Source organism: Labeo rohita, chromosome 6 (genome assembly GCF_022985175.1).
Source record: "Labeo rohita strain BAU-BD-2019 chromosome 6, IGBB_LRoh.1.0, whole genome shotgun sequence".
Taxonomy (NCBI): domain Eukaryota; kingdom Metazoa; phylum Chordata; class Actinopteri; order Cypriniformes; family Cyprinidae; genus Labeo; species Labeo rohita.
Window position 1 is genome coordinate 32,148,190 of NC_066874.1, and position 22,517 is coordinate 32,170,706.

General features: G+C 36.8%; 1 protein-coding gene across 3 annotated transcripts; it reads right to left on the reverse strand.

Annotated features, from left to right (window-relative positions):
* Window positions 1-6,580: 6,580 nt before the first annotated feature.
* gnb1b (guanine nucleotide binding protein (G protein), beta polypeptide 1b) lies at window positions 6,581-20,725 on the reverse strand. Of its 3 annotated transcripts, none has more exons than XM_051112081.1 (11): window positions 20,358-20,725; window positions 13,738-13,845; window positions 12,147-12,185; window positions 11,905-12,011; window positions 11,401-11,464; window positions 10,780-10,942; window positions 10,292-10,358; window positions 8,903-9,104; window positions 8,552-8,768; window positions 7,330-7,445; window positions 6,581-6,815 (listed from the first exon to the last, which is right to left on the reverse strand). In XM_051112081.1, the coding sequence occupies exons 2-10, from the start codon at window positions 13,792-13,794 to the stop codon at window positions 7,339-7,341; spliced, it is 1,023 nt and encodes a 340-aa protein (XP_050968038.1). In that variant the 5' UTR covers window positions 13,795-13,845; window positions 20,358-20,725; the 3' UTR covers window positions 6,581-6,815; window positions 7,330-7,338. The 3 variants fall into 3 exon arrangements, with proteins under 3 accessions (XP_050968038.1, XP_050968036.1, XP_050968037.1); XM_051112079.1 differs by having other exon boundaries at window positions 7,302-7,445; window positions 20,358-20,724; XM_051112080.1 differs by lacking the exon at window positions 20,358-20,725 and adding an exon at window positions 16,380-16,502 and having other exon boundaries at window positions 7,302-7,445.
* Between the last annotated feature and the right edge of the window lie 1,792 nt (window positions 20,726-22,517).

Below are 22,517 nucleotides of genomic sequence, written 5' to 3' on the forward strand. Positions count from 1 at the left end.
CCGCCCCCTTTTTAAAATAGCCAGTAGGGTTTAGTTTATATCACAGCTTGGGCAGGGCTGTGTAAAGCCACATTTGACAGCGTATTCCAGCCACAATCTCATCCATACCGCATTATCTATATATAAAATAGCATTCTGTGTAGAATTGTAACGGGTCCGATACGTTTTATAGTCTGCGCCGACTCGCGCAATCTGATCCGCTTCGTGCTATCGTGTCTCTGTCGCAGTTTGTGTGATGCAGCGCGAAACCAGACTTCATTCGCCCCAACGAAATGCATATTTAAATGCCATTATACAGAAAATACAAATTCTGTGAACAAGTGATTGATTATAGTGTAGGGGGCAGGACGCTTCAAATTCTAGAGAGCATTTGATTGGACAGAAAGTGTGATGAAAAGCTGAAGTGCAGCGTGATGTCATCAAAATTGTTGATCCGTACTGACGGAAGTTAGGGACTATAAGTTTTGAATGCTTATATCTTGTAAATGCGAATTTTCTTATTGTTTTGGAGTTAACTAGCTTACAGATAACCTTAAGGCTAACATATTCATACTAAAAGCCAGAAAACTTTAAGCAGCACTAATAACAGCAACTTTGTTGTCTAGTGTTGTCTTCTGTGACTGTATCATTACATTTTCCTGTTCTTCTTGTTTAAAGTCATATTTTCAAATAAAAATAACCCCTTATTCACCATACATTTGACTAAATACCTAAAATAAGGATTAAGAACAAAAGTTCAAGCAAATATCAGACAAATGTTAGAACAAATGTGACCCTGGACCCACAATTTTTTAAATGTAGATTTATGCATCATCTGAAAGCTGAATAAATAAGTTTTCTTTTGATGTATGGTTTGTTAGGATAGGACAGTACTTAGGCGAGATTCAACTATTTGAAAATCAAGAATTTGAGGGTGCAAAAAATAAATCTAAATATTGAAAACCGCCTTTAAAGTTGTCCAAATAAAGTTCTTAGCAATGTTTATTACTAGTCAGAATTTAAGTTTTAATATATTTATGGTCAAATCTGCGCCACCTTAAAGACCATGCCCAATCTGCTAAAACAGGGAACAGTATAAACACAGTATAAAACATGGTAATGGCTATTTTTAAGAGTGTATATCCAGTTTCAAAGACACTTTTCATTGTTACTAGAGGACATTATTGTAAGACACAGAAATCATTGTTCCCTGCAGGAAATAAAAGTCACAAATGGTATCTCTTAAGGATTATATTAAGATTCCCTAGACAGCAATGAGGTTAAATGGGGAAAAAAGAAGATGTTTGCTGGGATTTCCGGCTTCCCAGATATCTCAGACATATCAGACATCTCATGTGCATGTCTAGGATTCTGAAGAAATCTGAAAAAAAAAAATAGGTTCAGAATTAAGTCTGTAATCAAAAGACATCTCAATATCAGCTCAAACATTTCTCATCATGTTCTTCCAAGACCTGATAAACACCTGATATGGGCTCTTATTTTTACATTTATGACAACAGTTGAGCCGTTTATGTCTTTTTATGCACTCCCCTAAACTAGTAAAGAGCAACATGTGAACAATTTATTGCAAATTGCAGTTTTTTAGTCAAGATTCCAGAAGGTGTTTTCAAAGCAGCTTGCTCTGAAACATTTATCTGCATTCATCAGAAATTATTGTGTTTACTATATCACTGGATCATATATGTTCTGAAAAACTGAATTTCAAAACTTCAAAGACTTCAAAGAAACAGTCTATCCCCCCCAAAAACCCAACAGCAGCTACATAAAAGACCAGTGTCTGTTACCCCATTGAGAGGAAATTCACTGGAACATTTGGTGGAACTTGGCTGGAACTCTGGTTAATATGACTGAAGACGGGAATAGTGTAGAACTATGTGATTTTAAGATTTTCACTTTGCATCTAAATACCAAGGTAATAAGGTTAATCAATCTTTAAGCCTGCATTATATTTTCTTAAAAGCAAGAAATTATATCACAGTTAACTTGCAAATAACAGTTTGTATTTATCTGAGCTTTCTCGTTGCATAAGGGTCAGTATTATCAATGCCACCTCAATGAATTCATGAAGGATAGGATACAAGATCGTTTTACCACTTTTGTATGTTATCATTGACGTTTATAATGTTTCGTTTTACATGCTGGTCTTTCCTTTTCGTTTTTAAACTGCTTGTAAAAATCAGTTTGTAAAGTACAAGAAGGTTGATTATAAAGTCTGTTTCAATAAAATCAAAAAGCAAAATTGTGGGTCTTGAGTACTGAGTGAGCTTAGCAGTGTGGAAAACCTTGAAACCTTTATTGTAAAGTAATGCATTCAATCGAAATTTGCTTTTAAATAATGTGGGCCATTTTAGTAAATGCACATGGGAAGTAATTGCAAAAAGCATTTGATTTCTAACAACATAATCACAAGTGTGATTGTGTCTCAGAAACACTTTTTTTTTTCGAAAGGAAATCACTGCTAAACTGAGGCATCTTCCATACACATGGTTTGGCCTGCATACCTTTCCTATGAAACAGGAATAGATCTGTCAGATAAGGTATAATTGGCCCAAAATCATTTCCTTTGGAGGAAAGAAGGAAAAACAACACAGCAGAAAGAGAAAACAGATATCTGGCCGAGTTATTAAGGAACGTGTCCTCATCTAAACAATCTTGACCACCAAGAATGTTGCATTGAAAACCATTTATTAAAACCAATTAATAAAAAGGTTAAAATATGCATGCAGTCTTTTTACACCGGATAATTTGCCTAGACACGTGAGAGTCATGATGACATGATAGCATCATGTTTTTGACTACATACGTATGCTATAATTATCTGCAATTAGATCATGTTTCTGACCCATTTTGATGTGTGGTTTCCAACTTCTGAACCATTTTTGCATGCTTTTATGCACCGCCACATGATTGACTGGTTAGATATTTGTATTAACAAGATGTGCCTAATAAATTAGAAGGTTTATTATTTGTGTCTGCGTTTCCTGAAGATAACTGCTGACTATTGCATAATAAGTGGTAACAATGAGCCGTGTGTATTAATCCACAAAGAATGCATTGTAGATGCATATTCAAAGATGCATTCACATGCAAAATTAGCAATTGTTTTTAAATTCAGAAGTCCATTATAAAATTATCGATTCATTTCAGCGCAACACCAACCCCCTTAAAGAGTCCTCAAAAATAAATCTGTATGACTTCTATTTTTATTTTTTAGATAATATCAGTGGTTCATTCACTGAAAGTTAATGGGGTCTTCCACAGAAGAAACATTTTTTCCCTTTAATGGAATAGTTCACAATCTGCTTTAAATATACTCACCCTCAGTTTATCCAAGACGCAGATGTTCATTTTTTTTTTTTTTTAATCTAAACTGATTTTAAGAAATTTAGCATTACATCACTCGCTCAACAGTGGATCCTCTGCAGTGAATGGGTGCCAGTCCATCAATTAACAGCTTTTGAAGCAAAAAGCTGCACGTTTGTAAGAAACATCACTAAGACATTTTTCGAGACGAGTCCATTCATAACACTGCTTCCTCCAGTGAAAGTTATGTTGTCCTCTCACATCAAAATCTACTAACAAATTTTTTTTTGGCATGTAAATGGTGCCTGATCTGTGCATGTTTCACCCCTGATTCAGACGAGATTACTTTTTCAATGGAGAAAGCAACATTATGGACAGAGGACAGCAAATTGTCAGTTTTCAGCGAACTACCTCTTTACAACAAAGACCCAGATTTAGATCATAAACCATTTCCAATGCAAGTCTTCTTGACAGCTGGTTTATTTGGAAATGTTATTCCTATAAACAGGAATGGGCACTTACAGACTCCAGTTATTGGACAGCACGAAGACCTCCAAGTAGGAGACGCAACCAAAAAAGGAGCCAAAAGAGTCACCGTCATAATTCAAGCGCAGTACAGAAGATGCTCTGGTTGGACACAACAGTGATGTTTTCATTGGATCAACTTTTGTTTATACCGCCATAGTTTATATCTGTTTAATTTTCTTTGATGTTTGTCTAAATAGTACACACTTTGCTGTTGTTGAACGAAAGCAAGGGTTCCCACAGTGTTCAATCAGTTTTACGTGATCTTTGCAACCCTTTGTTACTAGACTTAACATTTATATAAAGTAACTGCACAAAACGTGCAAATATTTAAGGAAAAACCCTTAAACCCAGTTTTCCCAAGCCTGAAAATCGCAAATAACACGACTCGTTGAGGAAACAACGACCCGAATTATTTCTAGCAAAGGTAAACATAGGCAAATACCAGACGATGACAACATGACCTACTCCAGGAAGTCTGAAGAACGAGGAACTGCTATTTCAGTCAGAACGGACCTTAAAAAAAGCTCTTTTATTACGGTTACTTTCTGCTCTCTAGCAAAACATCAGCACATCAGAGACATCTCAAACTTGTTTTATTACATCTTAAATAACAGTACATTTTAATATAGTATCTATGTTGCATCCAGCTTTCTGTGGTACACCGACAGACTGAAATTAAATACAAAAGGTGAGATAGGGAGTGCTGAGATCTACAGTTATTAATGAAGAGAGAAAATAAGGGGAATCCATTTTAATTGAACTGCAATTAATCTTTACTGGTGGCAGCACACACAAATACATCACAATTATTGTACATTATCGCAGAGAAAGGAAAAAAAAAAAAAAAAAAAAAAAAAAAAAAAGTCACAACTATTAAAGAAAGTGCATCTGTTTACAGTGGAAAAAGAACAGAAGACTCTGCCATGTCAGATGCCATTTCAAAACGTTTCAAAAGAAATTCTCCGATCGATTCTCTGATCGAACGGGTCTGGATTTAGAAAACTCGCGCAAAGGTTTTTCGGGACTTTTCATAACTGTCGTTTAAATCGGGACAATTTCAGGAAGCATGGCCATGATTTACAGGTCGTCTGCAGGATATATATATACACATGTATATATATAGCTTTTTATATATATATATATACACACATATATAGCTTCTCCCTCACGATTTCTCACACAGGTGCATAGCTTCGCCAGTAAAAGTAAAGGATGTATGCACAGCATGTCTAAAACATCTGGAATCCACGTTTCAATGGTCACAATTTCTCAGTTTTGAATCGGTTTCGCCGTCCCGGTGAAGGTAAGTGGGCCTAAAGACGTCAACGCCCGTTTAAGCAAATTCTACAGCATGCGACTACGTTAATTCATGGCAGATGAAATAAAACGTTTAACTTAAAAATTTCAGAATTATCATTATTTTCAGACATTGATTTGTACAACATTTCATTCACATAGTAGTAACTGTATTTCCAAGCACAGACAGGGCTATCTGTTCTCTCTCTGGAACTGGGCTAAAAAGAAAGAAGAGAAAAAGGTTTCGCTTTTCCGAACACCGTTCCCGACACCGCTGGAAAACAAAACAAAAAAACCTAAACATTCCCCGCCCGAACCTCCCCAACGCCCGCCAATCCCAAAATCCGGAATTAAAGCCAAAAGCTCGAAGGAACGTATAAACGTAAGACCAGAAGATAAGCTAAGGGGTTAGTTTGAACCGTTTGTAATCCAATGAAAGAGAGGATTCTTTTTTTTGAGACTTTTTTCAATTTTTTTGTACTTTTTTTGTGCATTTTCTACATTAAAATTAGCATTCAATGTGATTAACGGCATGTGCTTGGTTAGTTAACGCTTAAAACGTTAGTCAAGTTTCTTATTGTGCAAACAAAGCTGTGACGAGACTGGAAAGAAACATTAGCTAGGATATAATGCTGCATTCGCGTGCAAGTCGGATACCCATATTTACAACGGCCATTCGTAGATAAATGAAGCGAGTACCTCGGACTCAGAAATGGCAAAGTATTTCAAAGAGATATGGCATTTTTATGGCATTTTCTTTTTTCTTTAATGACAAAAGACCAGGATTCACACTGAAAGTTAACTAATGCACAGATCAGGATTACATTTTTTTTCTCCTTTAAGAAAGCTAAGGCTGTTCTTATTAGCCGGTGACCGGCAATAGCCTAGCGACATTAACGATCGGAATAGATCAGAGGTGAACGCTGTCTGGGGACGTCCCTCTCCACGTATGAATATTATAAGCTTTCGCGCAAGGGCGCGTGAACTTTGCCTCTCGCTCGAGTCACGTTCATGAAAACTACACAACCTCTAGAGCAACCTAGTGCACACGAAAATAACAAAACAAAACACGTGATTGGCATCGTCAAAAAAAGCTGCTCTTCCATCCTGGTCTAGTTTCAGCATCTTACATGACTTTTCTCATTTTCACATGGTTTTATAACAGGATTAAAAGTTTTACTAATCAGAAACATATCATCTAAACAGATAAAACAGGCGGGAAAAAGATCTAGAAGATGAACTATCAGAGAAAAGGAACAAAAGAAGAAGAGGAAGAAGAGAGGAGGAAAAAAAAAATAAGAGAGTTAAATAATTTGTACAATTACACTCCAACATTTGCTTTCTAGACACATGATACATAAGCATGGGATGATAGTGTTTTGTGTTTTCTCTTACAGGGTGACACAGAATGGTCCGAGAGGGAATGCAAGTTATTCATTTGATACCACAGGAATTCTTCTCTTTTTTTTTTTTTTTTTTTTTTTTTTTTTTTTTTTTTTTAAGCTGGGTGATAAAACAAATTGTGCTCTTCTTGGTGTAGGAAAGGCATTGTTTTCCCTTAGAAGTTTTATTTCTTTTCATGGTGGTGTCAGTCAGTTTTATAAGGTGTTTGTTGTTGACGATGCTGTGAAATTTAACATTCTAAAGTTGGAATGGTCTTCCAGTCAACTTTGGAGTTCAAATGATATCTGCGGACAGATAAAGAGAGATGGAAACGATAAAGAAGATATTCATAGAATGGCTTATTTAGATCAAACAACTCCATATAATCCTGCATTATAAGTACACAAATTTAAAGTTCCCATTATTGCAAGAACTATTTATTTAGTAATAAATGTTTAGATAACAGAAACTCCTATTTGCAAAAAGATGTTTTTTTTTTTTAGAAGTTGAAACTAAAACAATCATTGAAGTATGTTTTACAAGAAATACTATTTCAGTCTTTCTACTTCAAAATGTATACATGCATTTGTTAAGATACTGAAGAGCTAAAAGTTATTTTAGATAAATATATATATAAAAAAGTGGCTATTTTACATATCGGCCATCTGATCTTCACTAAAGCGTGGCTAAAAATAGCAGGTGTTGATATGAGGATACATTTAAATGTCATATCAAACACAAAGAATCTCTTGTTTTGACGTTAGGTTTTGCTGGAAGAGGTTGATTCTTACTGTATCGGACATGTTGTATTGAAAGCACCTTCAGCGTTCAGTTCCAGATCTTGAGGAAGCTGTCCCAGGACCCTGTAGCCACTGCCATACCGTCATCGGTTACACCCAGACAGCTTACTCGGTTGTCGTGGCCGGCCAGCACACCTGAAAGAGTCCAGACATCAGTAAACCGCACAATCTTTCATTGAAAATGATTTTTTTTTTTTTGTCTTTTTCCTTGTAATTAATTGTGAAACTTACTAGTAGTTTCTGAGTGAAAATTTTAGTAGTCATACATTTTTATTTTCGTAGTAAAAACAAAAAAAAAAAAAAAAAAAAAACACGTATAGCAAATACAATAAAAACCGGCAAAGAAACAAACAAGTTATATTACACAAGATTTTTTACATTAACATGATCTGAGTAAACTGTAAGGGAGAGGATGCTGAACAGAGTTTTTGCTTTACACCGTATAGAACTTTTTATTTTTTTAATGTTTAAAATGAAACTTAGTACATTATTTATGTGTAGTGAGTGAATTTATTTCATGAGTGAAAATTGCATGTTAGTTTGTAGTTACTAATACAACAATATTTTTTTTAATCAAAAAAAAAAAAAAATCCTATAAATTAATTAAATTTTAATAATTTATATTTGTATTACAATGAGGTTTTTTTGAGTGACCAAAAAACCCTCAAGATTTTTTAAAGAGAAAAAAAAAAAAAAAAATTTTTTTAATTGTTTATTAAAGTAAATGTAACTTACTGGAAATGTAAATATTTAAGCCCAGGACAAGCAGTCTCTTGATAAACCACATTTTAAAGACCTTACAATGTTTAAATGTGAAGAGTTGAAATGTGGCCAAAATACACTGATATCACATGCATAAAAAAACAAATATATTGAGCAAAGAATTTTTTTCCTCAGAAATGTAGTGTATGCATTCAATAAAATATCAGCATGCATTTAAACTCTTTTGTAAATGTAACATTTTACATCAACATTATACAGCCTTTAAAATGTGTTTTTTTTTTCTCAGCAGACTGCTTGAACTGTGCCTGCTGCCATATGCAAAAAAAGACAGACCAATATGGCATGTTACCAAGCACGCACCAAACCATATGTAAAACACCACTGTGTGTCTGTGTGTGCATAGTACAGTTGGTTTGTTTGCTTTCAGGGCGGTCAATAGACCACATGCCACTGATAGTAACTATTACTAGCATATGTTTGTAGTGTTTCCGCCATCTGTGTGTGTGCGTGTATCTCACCAGCGCGGTCGGCCTTGAGGGTGTCCCACACGTTGCAGTTGAAGTCATCGTAGCCGGCGAGCAACAGGCGGCCACTCTTCGAGAAGGCCACGGAGGTTATGCCGCAGATGATGTTGTCGTGAGAGTAGACCATGAGCTCCTGGTCAGCACGCAGGTCGAACAGCCGACAGGTGGCGTCGTCAGAGCCGGTCGCAAATGCGTTTCCATTGGGGAAGAACTGTGGAGGGAATATGAGCTCCTTTTAGTTTCAATTCTTAGGAAACTGCATGCACTATAGTGCTTATACCTAAGAACACAGCTTTTAGTTTTAATCTGTATTGTTGCTAGTAAGAATGAGGCGGGAATACTCACACAGATGGCGTTGATGTCCGACTCGTGGCCGGTGAAAGTCTGTCTGCACATGCCCTCACGGATGTCCCAGAGTTTTGCGGAGGCATCGCAGGCTCCTGACACAAACAGCCTGGTGTCTGGAGCCAGGGAGAGACTCATCACGTCACCGGTGTGGCCCGCGAACGTGGTCGTCTGCTGACCGGTCTCTATGTCCCAGAGAGCACTGCGGGACAGATTCATATGCTTCAAAACTCACATTTATACGTTGACTTTATAACCGAGAAATCAAAATGCCTGTAGAAATGAACAGCAACATTTTTCAGAGCTGGAAAATCTGATCACATCTACATCTATAAGAAAAATATAAGTAACACAAATAATCAAATGTGACCCTGGACCACAAAACCAGTTATACGGGTAAATACAATTTTTTTTAAAGGGACATTTTATACATCATCTAAAAGCTGAAAAAGCTGAAAAAAATCATCTTTATTATGTTATTAAGTTATTAGCAATGCATATTAATAATCAAAAATTACGTTTTGATATATTTATGGTAGAAAATTTTCATGGAACATGATCTTAATATCCTAATGATTTTTGGCTTAAAAGAAAAATCTATCATTTTGACCCATACAATGTATTGTTGGCTATTGCCACAAATATACCTGTGCTACTTAAGACTGGTTTTGTGGTCCAGGGTCACACATATCTAATAATATATAATATAGGTTGTATGCTAAATCAGTTAATTCTTGAGTCTCTCAAATATTTTTTTATTTATGGTATTATCACAATAAGGCTTATTTTGTTAACAGATTTTTAGATCATTTATTTCTATTGGTTAATATTAGTTCATAAAAATACAAACCTATATTGTTTGTTGCATTAATGTTAACAAATACATTTATGTATCCGTCTTTAAAATGTATTAGAAAATGTCAAAATTAACAAGAAATAACTTATAATAAAACGAAGAACTAGACAGAAAATTTTACAACCCTAATGGGCCCAAATGTTAGTGAGTAGTTAATGATACACATATTTCCCATAAATTAAAATGGCAAAAGGCAGCAGCTAACACATAAAAAGGGTTAAAAATAAAAAAGTGGGAAGAAATTATGTTTGTCTTCCCTATAATGTAGAAATGGTTCAAGTGATGTTACTTCCCAAATGCTGATTTTATAGAATGGTACATTCTTCAATAGGAGCATGCACAAAGCATGTGCCATTTAAATTTGTTTTTTTTTTTTAAATGCATCTGATTCCTCACTTTAAAGAAAAAATTAAAATATAAAAATATTCCCGTTGGCATTAATAGTAAAATCCGGTCCTAACTCCAGATGTAAGCTTTAGTATCTGAGAAATAACCAAGCTTTGGGTTGCTGGGATGTAGTTTCTCATACTCACCAGGTGGTGTCGCCAGAACTTGTAACAATCTGGTTGTCATCAAGGAAGCGGCAGCAAGAGAGGTATCCTGTAGACAGGAGAAAATTTAATACGATTCCAAACAAATATTTCTCGCCTTAAAATCCTAAGCAATACTTAAAAACAAAATACACTACCAATAATATTAGGAGAAAAGTGCTTATGTCATGAAAACAGATATCACTTTTTAATTTATTAAAAATATATTTTCCTCTTTTTTCTCTTAATTTAATATGAAATATGACCTGAACATTCCTTCACCCATAAAGCACCTCAAACAGAATGAGAGTGTGTTGTGAAATTGCTAATGGCGTCATTAAAGTCGATCAGATGAGATATTTTAATAAGGGTGAAAAACACCAGTGCAGTTTCATGCTGTAATGACAGCTTTGCTAAACACCGACCCTTGTGTATATTCACAAGAGCCAAGAATAGAGCGTGTGAGTGTTTCAGAAGGACACATCCTGTACCTGTGTGTCCGGCCAGCTCACGGCTGACACGCACGTTCCCCTCGCGAGTCTTGAGGCTGTAGATGGAGCAGATGTTGTCTAGGCCTCCACAAGCAACGTAATTCCCTGAAGGAGCGTAGGCACAGGTCATCACCCAGGAGGAGCGCAGAGGAATGGCGTGGACCTGAAACATAACACACAAATGCTCAGGAAGTGACATTTGGAGCAGCACAGGAAGTAATAAAATCTGTAGCAGAAACCACTTCGATCAGCTTATCAGAGAGTCTCGATTACTTTGACTTATGACATATGAGAAACTAGATTTTTACAAAACTCAAGTGCTTGCCTATGCAAAAGATGGGTAACTTTTTTGCTGATGTGTTTTGAGCATTTTAGGTTTCAGTCGTGCCCATCCTGCAAGATCTGCATTCGCATAATAATTTTTTTTCCCCACTGGTTCGTTCAAGTAATAGTGATGCTAGTGAAGTCAACATTTATTTATTTATATTAAGGTCAATATGTTTGTCAGTATCCACCCCAAAAAATAGGTGCGACTTGCCTGGAGTCAAGCTGTGATACTGAAATGCTCTATATGAAGAGAGAAAAAAAAAAAAGGAAATATAACAAGTACAAATATAATACCTTATTTGTGGTATAACTGTCCCAAATAATGAGTTTTCCATCCTGGGAGGCACTGACAAGCAGCCTGCACAGAAAACACAAGACGACCACAGGTGAATGAGAGGGGTTTACATCCCTAAGAGTGAACGGTAGATGTAAAAATCACAACCTGCACAACAACAATGAAGAGGATTGTCTCCCAGAACAATCTCAAACTATTCCCAGCACCATTCGACACAAAAATGGTACCGTTATGGATTTTTCTTGGCTGTAGCTATAATAGTAACAACATGCTTAGTCATAACACCTACTTACAACCATCACTCACCACCTACACAAACACAATAAAAGAACATGATTCAACGCAATAGGGATAGCATGCAGTGGCCACCACACGAGCCATGAACCCGTCCACCTCCACCGCGAATGGGAAACCCCTCGGTGCATCTCGTCCTCATGTATAAGGATGTTTTCAAAGGGCTTACAAATAAGGTCAGGTCATCATGCAAATAAGCTGTTCTGTACCTGGAATCGGTGCCCCAGTGCATGGCGTAGATTTTAGCCAAATGTCCTCGCAGTGTTCTTCTTGTGCGCATTTGGATTCGGCCAACAGGGTCAATGTTGGCTGTGATCTGAAAACAAGTATGCAAATTAAAAAAACATCCATGCAGATGGTGGCTATATAGAGATTAAAATGTGTATTTAAATTACAGTTATTTATACGCACTTTGTTTTTTTTTTAAAGAAAAAAAAAATACAGTTCCTACCTGTGATAGTGTGGCATCTGCACAAGCTTTCCTTGCATCCTAGAAAAAAAAGAAAATTAGAAACCAAGATTAGACACTGTGGAACGAGGCAATATTTCATGATTATATAATATTCAAAATATTTAGGGTTAATCTTTAGCATATAATAACCATACGTCGTAACAGTAAAATTAAATTCCTTCTTCAAACATGTTTTCAGATCATCCACCCCTTGTTCCAATTGAGTCATCTAATTGGTATCATTATTGAATTGTTAAGGTTAATTCAATCATTGATTTGATTGATTATGTCTAAAAGGTCAAAGATTATAGTCAAACTTGGCCATTTTAGAAAACAACAGTTGAGAACTGGTAAAAATATCTCTGCCTGAGATAAAATGTAAAGCGGCTTCATGGAGGAAGTATCGGGTGTAAATTCTTTCTGGAACTCAGTGAGGAATTAAAACAGTACAGTTACAGTAAAGGCTCTTCCTGCATTGTGTAAAACTATGTAAATAACCACCCTCTGTATTTAAATGTCTTTTGGTTATGCAAACATTGTCAGTAACAAGAGACTACCAAGTAATCAGGTTTCAAAAAAACAAAAATAAGCAAGCATACTTCATATGATTTAATAGCTAGGTTAGAAATTTGTCTAGGTTTAATAAATCTGTTATTTTAAATATCAAAATCTCTATAATTATGAATGCGAGCATTATTCTTTTCCCTGGCGGTCGAAATGTACCACAGCAGTAACCAGAGTTTACACTGACTGCTTTCAACCTTGAAGAGTCTTCACCTCAAAATGAAAATTGTGTCATCATTTACTCACCCTCTAGTTGTTCCAAAGCTATATGAATTTCTTTCTTCTCTCATACACAAATAAAGATACTTTGAAGAATGTGGGTAACCCAACAGTTGCTGGTCCTTACTGACTCCCACAGTATGAAAAAAACTCTGTGGATGTCAGTGGATGCCAGCAACTGCTTGGTTACAATTTTTTTTTTTTTTATAAAATATCTTTTGTGTTCAACAGAACTCAGCTGTACAGGTTCGGAAGAACTTGAAGCAAATGACAATTTCCATTTCATTTTTGGGTGAACTATACATTTAATGTGATGCTCAACCTAAAATGCCTAATAATTAGCAGATATTTTTCTATTTTTGATAGTAATAAGATTAATATTGACCAGGCCATTCGATTAGTTGATATTTAGCCATTTTGGAGTATAATACTTGCAATATATTACGTCAAATTATTATTCCTTCGATTTTAGCAACTTTCCACCAGTTTCACAAGGCAATGCTCAAATCTAGTCCCAGACTAAAATGCAAGTCTGAGCTGCGTCAAATGAAAGAAACTTGCACTGACTGATCTTAAAATACATCAGTGCCTTTGTGTTGTCTCAAGATTCACACCAGTAATGTTTTTTATTCCTAAGGCACATTTCTTAAAAATGACAAATGTCCTAATTTAACCATCGCCTAATCCTGGCTTAGTCTAAGCCCTGTCTGTGAAACCAGGCCATAAAGCTTCAATTGCATTATACCATTTAGTTTTTAAATAAATAAATGCAAAAAAAAAATATATATATATATATATAGGTCCTTACTCTGATCTGGTTCTTCAGCTGCTCAGCCTCCTGGCGTAACTGGTCCAGTTCACTCATTTTCCTCTTCTAAAGCTCTGCCTCACTCCTACTGCCGGGACACGTTCTGATCTGTGACAGAGAAAAAGAGAGAAAACATTCATGCTCAAATTCCTTCAATACATATTAACTGTAGAGTTTATCGCCATCTTAAAACTATCGATTAACAAAAGTCTGAATATGAATACACATATTTCCTGTTTTAAACAAGTAAACTGGTCTCAGCATCAGACAGAAACAACCATATTGTTCGCATTAATACGACATGGTAGTTGCATCTACAAGAGGACGAATCTCTGCATTTACCATGTCATGTAACATTCGTTAATGGATTGCAAGTAGATTGTTTATCAATACACAAGGGTGTAAATTCAAGATCCCACCCCACCACATTAGCTACTGAAAGCAACCAAAGAACCATTTCCTCTTGTGGTGAAATGAGTTGTTGCTCCTTAATGAAAAATGCAGAAGTACAAGAGAACAACAGCAAGAAACAAGCTGCGATCCTGTCCTTTTATGATGTCAATAATCGGCAAGGGAAAAAAAAGACTTTATCCTGAATTCTAGAAAAATTTACAAGTGAAACAAGATATTCAATGAGAATCTAGGCCAGAACTCGATTTTATCCATTGGGAATTGATTGGATGATGAAAATTGGGCGCTACATTCAAGAATGGGGTCATGTGGTTGGAGGGAGGGTCTGGGAGAAAAAAAAAAAAAAAACCTTCATGACATCAGCTGAAAATGAAAGACGTTTTAAAGGCGGAGCAAGTTATTTAATTTAAACGAACGATTATGCTGACAAACATCATGGGCATACAGAATGAGAATTAGGAGAGTAAACAGGGTCATTTTAATTTCATCCAATCAGCTATAATAGCTAGCATTAAAGGTTAACATGCTGCAGCGTCCACACTGGGCAATTATTCTTTGTCTGGTTTCCAGGCCGAAATGCTGATTCCAAACAGCAATTCCTTTATAAAAATAACCTGACGCACTCTGAAACCCTTAAAGCCTGTCCGTTTTAATCTTGATTTAGAGCAAACGCACTCGACTGACAACAGCGAGTCCTTCTAGGCCAGCTCTCATCCTATTAGCGTTCCCAGCCCACAGCCGTGTTTTCACACCTCTCTCTCCACAGTGTCATTGACATAATCCTGGGACACGCTTGATTCAGCTCCTTCAGGCAAATCCAGTTAAGACACACCGGGGACACTGATCGGAAGAGCAGCACCTATCCTGCTGACCCAAATCCTTCATGCGCTCAGACAAACGGCTGATGAAGGCAGCTGTTTTAATGGGCCATCGGAGTGTACGCATCTAACGCTGGAGAAAGGCAGCTAATGATGGGATTAATTTTAGAGGTACGTGAAGAGCAGGAAAAGGATCTGCGTGCTGCAGGAGATGCAATGTTGTACAAACATTTCAAGCTAACGCATGTACAACTGTGGCACGTTCACAGTCATGTGCACTGCAATATGCAGTAACTCCACACATATCTGAGGAAGATTTGATGAGCAACCAAGGCCAGGTTGTATTTATAGTCTATTTATAGGCATTTATAGTCAATCAAGCCAATTTTTGGCCATCAAGGACTATAACATTTTCACTTTTTGAATGCACAAACATTAACTTCAGGTCTTCAGCATGCAATTAAACAACTCATAAAAAAAATATGCCATTTTGCACATCCCAATATTGTTTCATGTTCTACAAATGGGTGAATTGACCATTCTAGGCCAACACCATACGACCTACTTTTTAAAAAAAAAAAGTCAAGAAAATGAGTTTTAACTCAAATATAGAGCAATATGCAGATGTGCAATATCTTGATTCTCAAGTAGCTGTTATCTTTCCCATTAGCCTGGTCTTAGTTGTCCCGATTTGAAGGCAAGTTCAAGACTATCCAGAAAAACATCAAGACCAGGGAGGGGCTGATGGGAGAAAGGATGAAGAAATGAAGACAATTACACCGTATGGGTCGGCTGAGGACCGTCAGACAACAATCGATACTTTTGAGTGATATTAGCACTACATAATAGAGAAGCCACACATATGCTTGTTACTCCCAGATGTCTGTGGTCGGGGCAATCTAACTGGAACACTAAAAATTTGGTTGGATCCATTTCCTGTAATTGCCATTGCCCTCTAGTGCATTATGCCATGTCCTAATTGTGAAATCAATGGTTCTATGTTTGAAAAGTGAAAGTTAGTGGCGTGAACAAACAAGGCGGATACGCTATTGGAAGAAAAATGTCTCAAATATTTCTTGACAGCTTTTTTGAACGTCACTCAATGAAAGAATGAAGCATCCCATGCAGGGTTTCCTGGGTGATCAAACGATTTTAAATCATTTGGGAATTTACACGCATAGCAAGCATAACTCAAAAACTGATAAAGAAAGGCAGCAGATAAGAAAACAAGACTAAGGATATGGTCTAAGCTTACAAAGACAACGTATTTAAAAGTATGTTGACGACGACAAGCACGTTGCAAGTTACTTCCTGCTACTTGCTGAGAAATTCCTGAGACACCAGAATCACTGTCATGTGGCAGAGACCTTTAAATGTTCCTTAAAGTTTCAGGTTATACTCAGAATTTCTTACCTTATGCGGCTTGCACAAGGCTCCTTGTGTTTGACAGCCAGAAAATGTTTCTCTTGGTGAACGTCTTATCCTTTCCTATACACTTGCTTCTTCCTGATTGGCTGACCTCTTAAATGGGTCTGCATCAAGACAATACGCCTAAGTCCTCTAATCTTGCTGATCAAAATGACATGGTTACAAAAGGTAAGTCCCTCATCTCACCTTCAGTACAGCACACCTACTCAACTCAACATGAATACTATCAGAAAGACACCAATATGTAAAGTTAGGTGGATACAGATAGCGATTACTTTTTTATAGTTGATCAATACCCGAAGAATTGTCTATATTAAATGTAAAAATCTCTATGCATGCATATAAAGAGTCCAATGCTTGAAGTGGGGAAAAACCCTAATATTACTGGCATTTGCCAACTACGCCAAAAAAATGGGAAAGCAAACAAACTATGTATATTTAAAAAAAAACAAAACAAAACAAAAAAAAAAAAAAAAAAAAAAAAAAAACAAAACAAAACCAAAAAAACAAAAAAAAAAAAAAAAAAAAAAAAAAAAAAAAAAAAAAAAATCACAGCATAGAAGAGCTTACACTGAAAAAAAAAAAAAGTCCCTGATATCATAAAAGCAGAAAAAGATTTATAACTGGTCATTTTCTTGGGGAAAAAAAATTAAAAGCAAAAGCTTCCAATATTGACCTAATCAGGCTAATGCAGATCACCTTTACAAAGTAAAACAAACAGCTGATGACCCTTTATTAACTATTTATAACTATTTTTCCATTGAAAATAAGGAATGGAAATATTAAGCCAGGATATTACAGGCTTACAGTATCAGGTTAATCAGGACGCTGCTGATCATTTTAAAAGGAAGTTATAACAAATATTGGCTGATATTGATATGGCCATCAACGTACACAAACATGATATACTTTAGTGTTACAATGCCACATCATGAGCAGGGTTCATCTTTTACTGTCTGCTAAAATGAAACTTCATTATGCACAAATACTGAATATTCTGTGCCAAAGGCCAGAGTATAAGATAGCACAAAGCAAAGTCGAATGGTTGAATGCAGTAAGGCATCAACATATGTGCTAGCAGAGCTCAATCTCACCCTCTCAACAAACACTTGATCAGAGTCAGCTGACTGCAGGACAAAAAGAGAGCTGTAAGAAATGGCCTAAAGGTGCCACAGACTGCGTATTCGCAGGTCACTTTAGGGCAAATCTTTCTTAGATCCTTTTAGAAAACATTTATTTCACCAAAACCTTTGTAAACCATCTAAACGCGCTAAAAATGTTTTACTTGATAACGCACGCCGCTGATGTCCAAACAGAACTTGATTCCGTCAACATAAATTACTCCAACTGCTGGAGGATGATGCGGCTTATTAGGCATTAACTGAAGAAAAATAAAATGCATATCGCTAAAGCTGGATCATAGGAAAGACAGTAACCAGCACTATCACTATCCAAGCCCGTAATCCTAAAAGCTAAAATCCACGTACAGTAAATCTGTAATCCCTCTCAGCGTCACTCATGGAAAAACAGCTGTCCAGAGCTGGGCTTGCGGTCGAAGAATTTGTGGGACTGTTTTAAGAGCTCGCATTCTGAATTCAACAAATTACTGAACTTTATCACTCGTCTTAATGGCTTCTACTTATATTTTATGCGGAAAAGACGACAAACGAAGTTCCTTTGGATCCACGTCGCAGGAATCACCTGGAAAATGCTTCTAAAAATGCTTTTATATGAACAATCTCAACATCTGACTGCATGACAAATGGGTGTCAACATGAAAATAAAAAAGGATATTCAGAAACGCCATTGTCTGAACAGAAATCAATTTTGCCATCACAGCCCTCCACTTATCAGGCGTCCAATGGGAATCAAACTGATGCTTTTAGTTACCCACAATTACGAAAATAAATCAATGTGTGTGTACTCAATTCAAAATTGTCAAGCAAACAATGCAAAGCCATTCATAAGCTTTCCAACATGCATATAGATCAGTAACTATAATGCTACATTAAAAATTAACACTGATTGTAACATATATGACAAATGAGTATTAACTTTAATAAACTCCAGTTAACCAATTCGAATGGACCAAAAGCAGGATGTTTGCATGGCTTTGACAGCTATAAAATCAATATTTGCACTGCAACACCCATTTTGCTTTCGTTTTAAATTAATAAACACTATAAATTCGCATGATCTAATCACAACATGCTGTTGTGTGCCTTACGTGCATGTTAATACTGAAATAACTACAGATAAAACACCAACAGAAGTGCAGAGCACTAAACAGCACAAGTTTAAACGAAAATGCGTTTAATGCGTGAACGATTACGTCACAACGATCTCGAAATACTATTCGATACGCGATTATTTCACAATTCATTTCGCATAAAATGATGGACGTGCAGCTTTAGTGCAGTACCAGACACGTAAAGAGGGTTTAATTCCAAAATGCATCAACTTTTGCATTGTAATGTTTACCAGGGCTCGTTTTTAAAACAAATCGCGGTGTTTACGGTGCATTTCCTCGCCGTTTCAGCGGGTTAGATCAGCGGCATGCTGATATGAGTGCGGAGAGGGAAGCCGGAGAGAGGCTGCGGACGCCATCTTGTTCTTGGGCCCCACATTGAAGAATTCATTGATTCCGTTTATTTATTCATGAACGGTGTTCCTTTATCTAAATGCCAGCGAAGAGAAAGGCAAACTCGATCGGTAGGGGAAAAAAGGAGGGGGGCGCAACATATTTATCCCATAGCCTATATTTCCCCGACCAATCCCTTAATAGTGACCTCAATACTGAGCTGCTCGCCCGTTCTTAAAATATTCCAGCAGCGATAATAAAGGCCATCAGGCTCCATTCATTTGGCGTATCTGAAGAGCTGCAGCGCTTTTTGCTGCATTACTGTGATAAATGTTGGCCGGATCGCAGGAGAAAACACATTTAACATGTCTTTATCATCAGCAAAAGCAGTTTAGGGAGGATCGTAGTGGAGCATCACTGAGATGTCGGGAAGGGAGGCAGTGCACCTATGTACCTGACTAGCAAGGCCTTTTAAATAGACTTATGGATAGTTAAGGAAATCCAATTAGGTTGTTTTAACGACTAGTTAAAAGCAGCAGTGCACACTTGATGCAATAAAGACAAACACTTACACGCTAAGTCGCTTAAACGCACACTGGGATTCAGGTTAAGCCATTTGGACTCGTGTAATAAACCCATTTGCACGTAAATATATAAATAAAACACGCACACGCCAGAATTGCTTGCAATATTCAGCCAGATGGTGCAGATTGTAATACACAATCGGGTGAACAAATAAATGACTAATCTTTATTTACCGACTGCAATTCGATCAATATTCACATCCAGTACACGACAATGTCTTAACCAGCATTCGGCGAGCCAAAATCCTCGATTCTGTAACACAGAGGAAGGCCTAGCTGGGTTGAAAAGCCGAATATTTTGCCAGCAGAAGCTCCAGTAATTAGCCAGTTAGCTTACAGACCAGCCTCTCAAGCAAAACCCTTACCACCCTAGGCCAAAATCAATCTTTAATGCTTTTAAGAGACACCTAACCACCACACGACCGAATTCTCACGATTCTCGATCGGTTTAATTTCTGAGGTAACGCCGTTTGTATGTGCTAGCAAGCGGAGTCGCGCAAAACGGCCTTTAGTCAAGTCGGCCGACACCATTCGCGCTATACTGGCGAAACGAGCGATTAAATGCACTAAAAATCCATGTTAGAAACATACACGCGCAAATAACTGTCTGAAATGACTGTTTTTAGGCAATTTGCCTCGCGTTGTTGTGTATGTAAATCGGTCGGCTAGCCGCTACCTGCGCCTCACCCCACCCCCCTTCATTCTCTATGGTGACCAGGATTTTATCCAACAAATTCGTCCGTTTTAAACGAAACAAGCGGTTCCACACACTCGAAATAAGCATATAGTGTTCCATACCTGTTCTCAGTCGTAAATGGCCTTTGTTTATATGGCATTGACCGAAAAAAACGATGGTGTGCCTGTCAAATCCACGCATCAACGAACAAGACGAGCTAGCTCGCTAACTAGCAGCGGGAGAAGTACCGAGTCCACTTCCACAGCGACAAAACTCGCTCCAGCGGGCGGGAAATGAGCCTGTTTGAGGGGGGATCTCAACTGCGATGAAAAACTGCAGTCATAAATGTCCGATTGCAGACTTTGGTCAACGAATAAGTCCGTCGGTGGCCACTTCCCGTTGCCTTCCTTGAAGGAGCACTTCTCTCCAGTTCAGTTCACCTCTCATCCGGCCATCAGACGGAGATGGGCGCGGTAACCCTGCAGTCTGCCCTGGGAAACCCCACGCCGCAGCGAACGAGAAGAGCGGCGCTCTTACGCAGGAATGGAATTGACAGAAACATTTCCAAGCCAATTTAGCAACATTTGTACACACAGCTGCACAATTTTTGACGCTGACCACTTTCTAATGTCATTCACATCTTTGTTTTGTCATTATACAACAGATATACCATTATAACTTAAGGTTATATTTATTTAGGGAAGAAGACTGGGGCTAGTTGTCACACTTTTTTACTCCAGACAATATTTTTCTGCCCGAGTTTATCTTAGAAAGCCAATGCATAGGCACACAACTTAAAAGACATGACTACAAAAGGCATTTTTATTGCAATCTAAAAATAAAGCTATTTAACAGATGTTGGCCTTTTGTGACAACATGCCCCAATAGCCATGCATGTTCTTTAAACAACAGGAGCTTGTCATTAAAAAGGTTTAGTTGACTCTATAAAAAGTACTGAAGTATGGTTTTGAACTAGGTGTTTGAAAACAACATTCGACATGTGACAACTAGCCCCATTCTCTTCTTTATATAACAACAAAATAAGAGAAAACAAAATTGAAACTGAACTTCTAATAGTGGAGAAAAATCTTTAAGTTTGTTTAAAGGTTGTTGAAATTATTTTCAATGCAATAGTGATGCTTCTAATGAGACATATGTGACCCTGGATCACAAAACCAGTCATAAGGGTCATTTTTTCAAAATTGAGATTTATACATCATATTAAAGCTGGATAAATAAGCTTTTCATTAATGTATAGTTTGTTAGGATGGGGCAATATTTGACCAAGATACAACTATTTAAAAATAGTGCAAAAAAATCAAAATATTGAGAAAATTGCCTTTAAAGTTCTTTAAATAATGTTCTTAACAATGTATATGACTAACCAAAAATGAAGTTTTTACACATTTACAGTAGGAAGTTTACAAAATATCTTCATGGAACATGATGTTTACTTAATTTCCTAATGATTTCTGCCATAAAAGAAAAATCAGTAATTTTGACCCATACCATGTATTTTTGGCTATTGCTACAAATAAACCCCAGCAACTTAAGACTGGTTTTGTGGTCCAGGGTCACATATAGTATTCCCATGGTGCATTTTAGTACTTGTTATTGTTAAACATGGTATTACTATGGTATCATGTCCAGTGAGTCATGCAATACATTGGTATTTGTTTGTTTGTTTTTTGACCATTGTTGACCAAGGTATTTGCATTGTATTTCAAGATAGTCCAAAGAATACCCTGGTATTATGTACCATGCACAAAAAAACAAAAACAAAAACAAACAAAACAATACCATGGCATTTTAACACTTCTTATAGTGTTGAAATGAGAAATTGCGGGAACTTTAAGCAAATATATAATTCTTTTTCGAGAAGTATTTTCACCAACAAAATAGTGACCATGAGAAGAGATTTGGTAAAATTATTCAGAACTTCTTTTTAGTTCACTAGACTTTGGGCCCCGAGTCATTGGTGTTTCACAGTGACATGGCATGATGAATATCTACAACGTGAAACAAATGTTCTGCTTCCCTTTTCAGCTGACATCACGACTCTCAAACCACCTGTCATTTTACAATTAAATGTCTAATCTACTTCCATTTCCCTTGATTTTTTCCTGTTTTACTCAGAAATATGTCACAATATGGATCTAAAATGATTGCTAATGACATAACATGTTGACTTTAATGTACTCAAAGAGTTATTTGAGATATATTTTACATTTGACAGCTGGAACTAGCCAAATAACATCCTGTTTGGTGAAAAATATAGTTTT

Excerpts from the sequence above, each read along its gene's own strand:
- gnb1b (XM_051112081.1), bottom strand. The coding sequence starts at position 13,794 with ATGAGTGAACTGGACCAGTTACGCCAGGAGGCTGAGCAGCTGAAGAAC. Across the intron at positions 12,186-13,737 it reads AGCTGAAGAACCAGATCAGA|GATGCAAGGAAAGCTTGTGC; the intron begins GTAAGGACCTAT and ends TTTTTTTTCTAG. Across the intron at positions 9,105-10,291 it reads AGTTCTGGCGACACCACCTG|TGCTCTCTGGGACATAGAGA; the intron begins GTGAGTATGAGA and ends TCTGTCCCGCAG.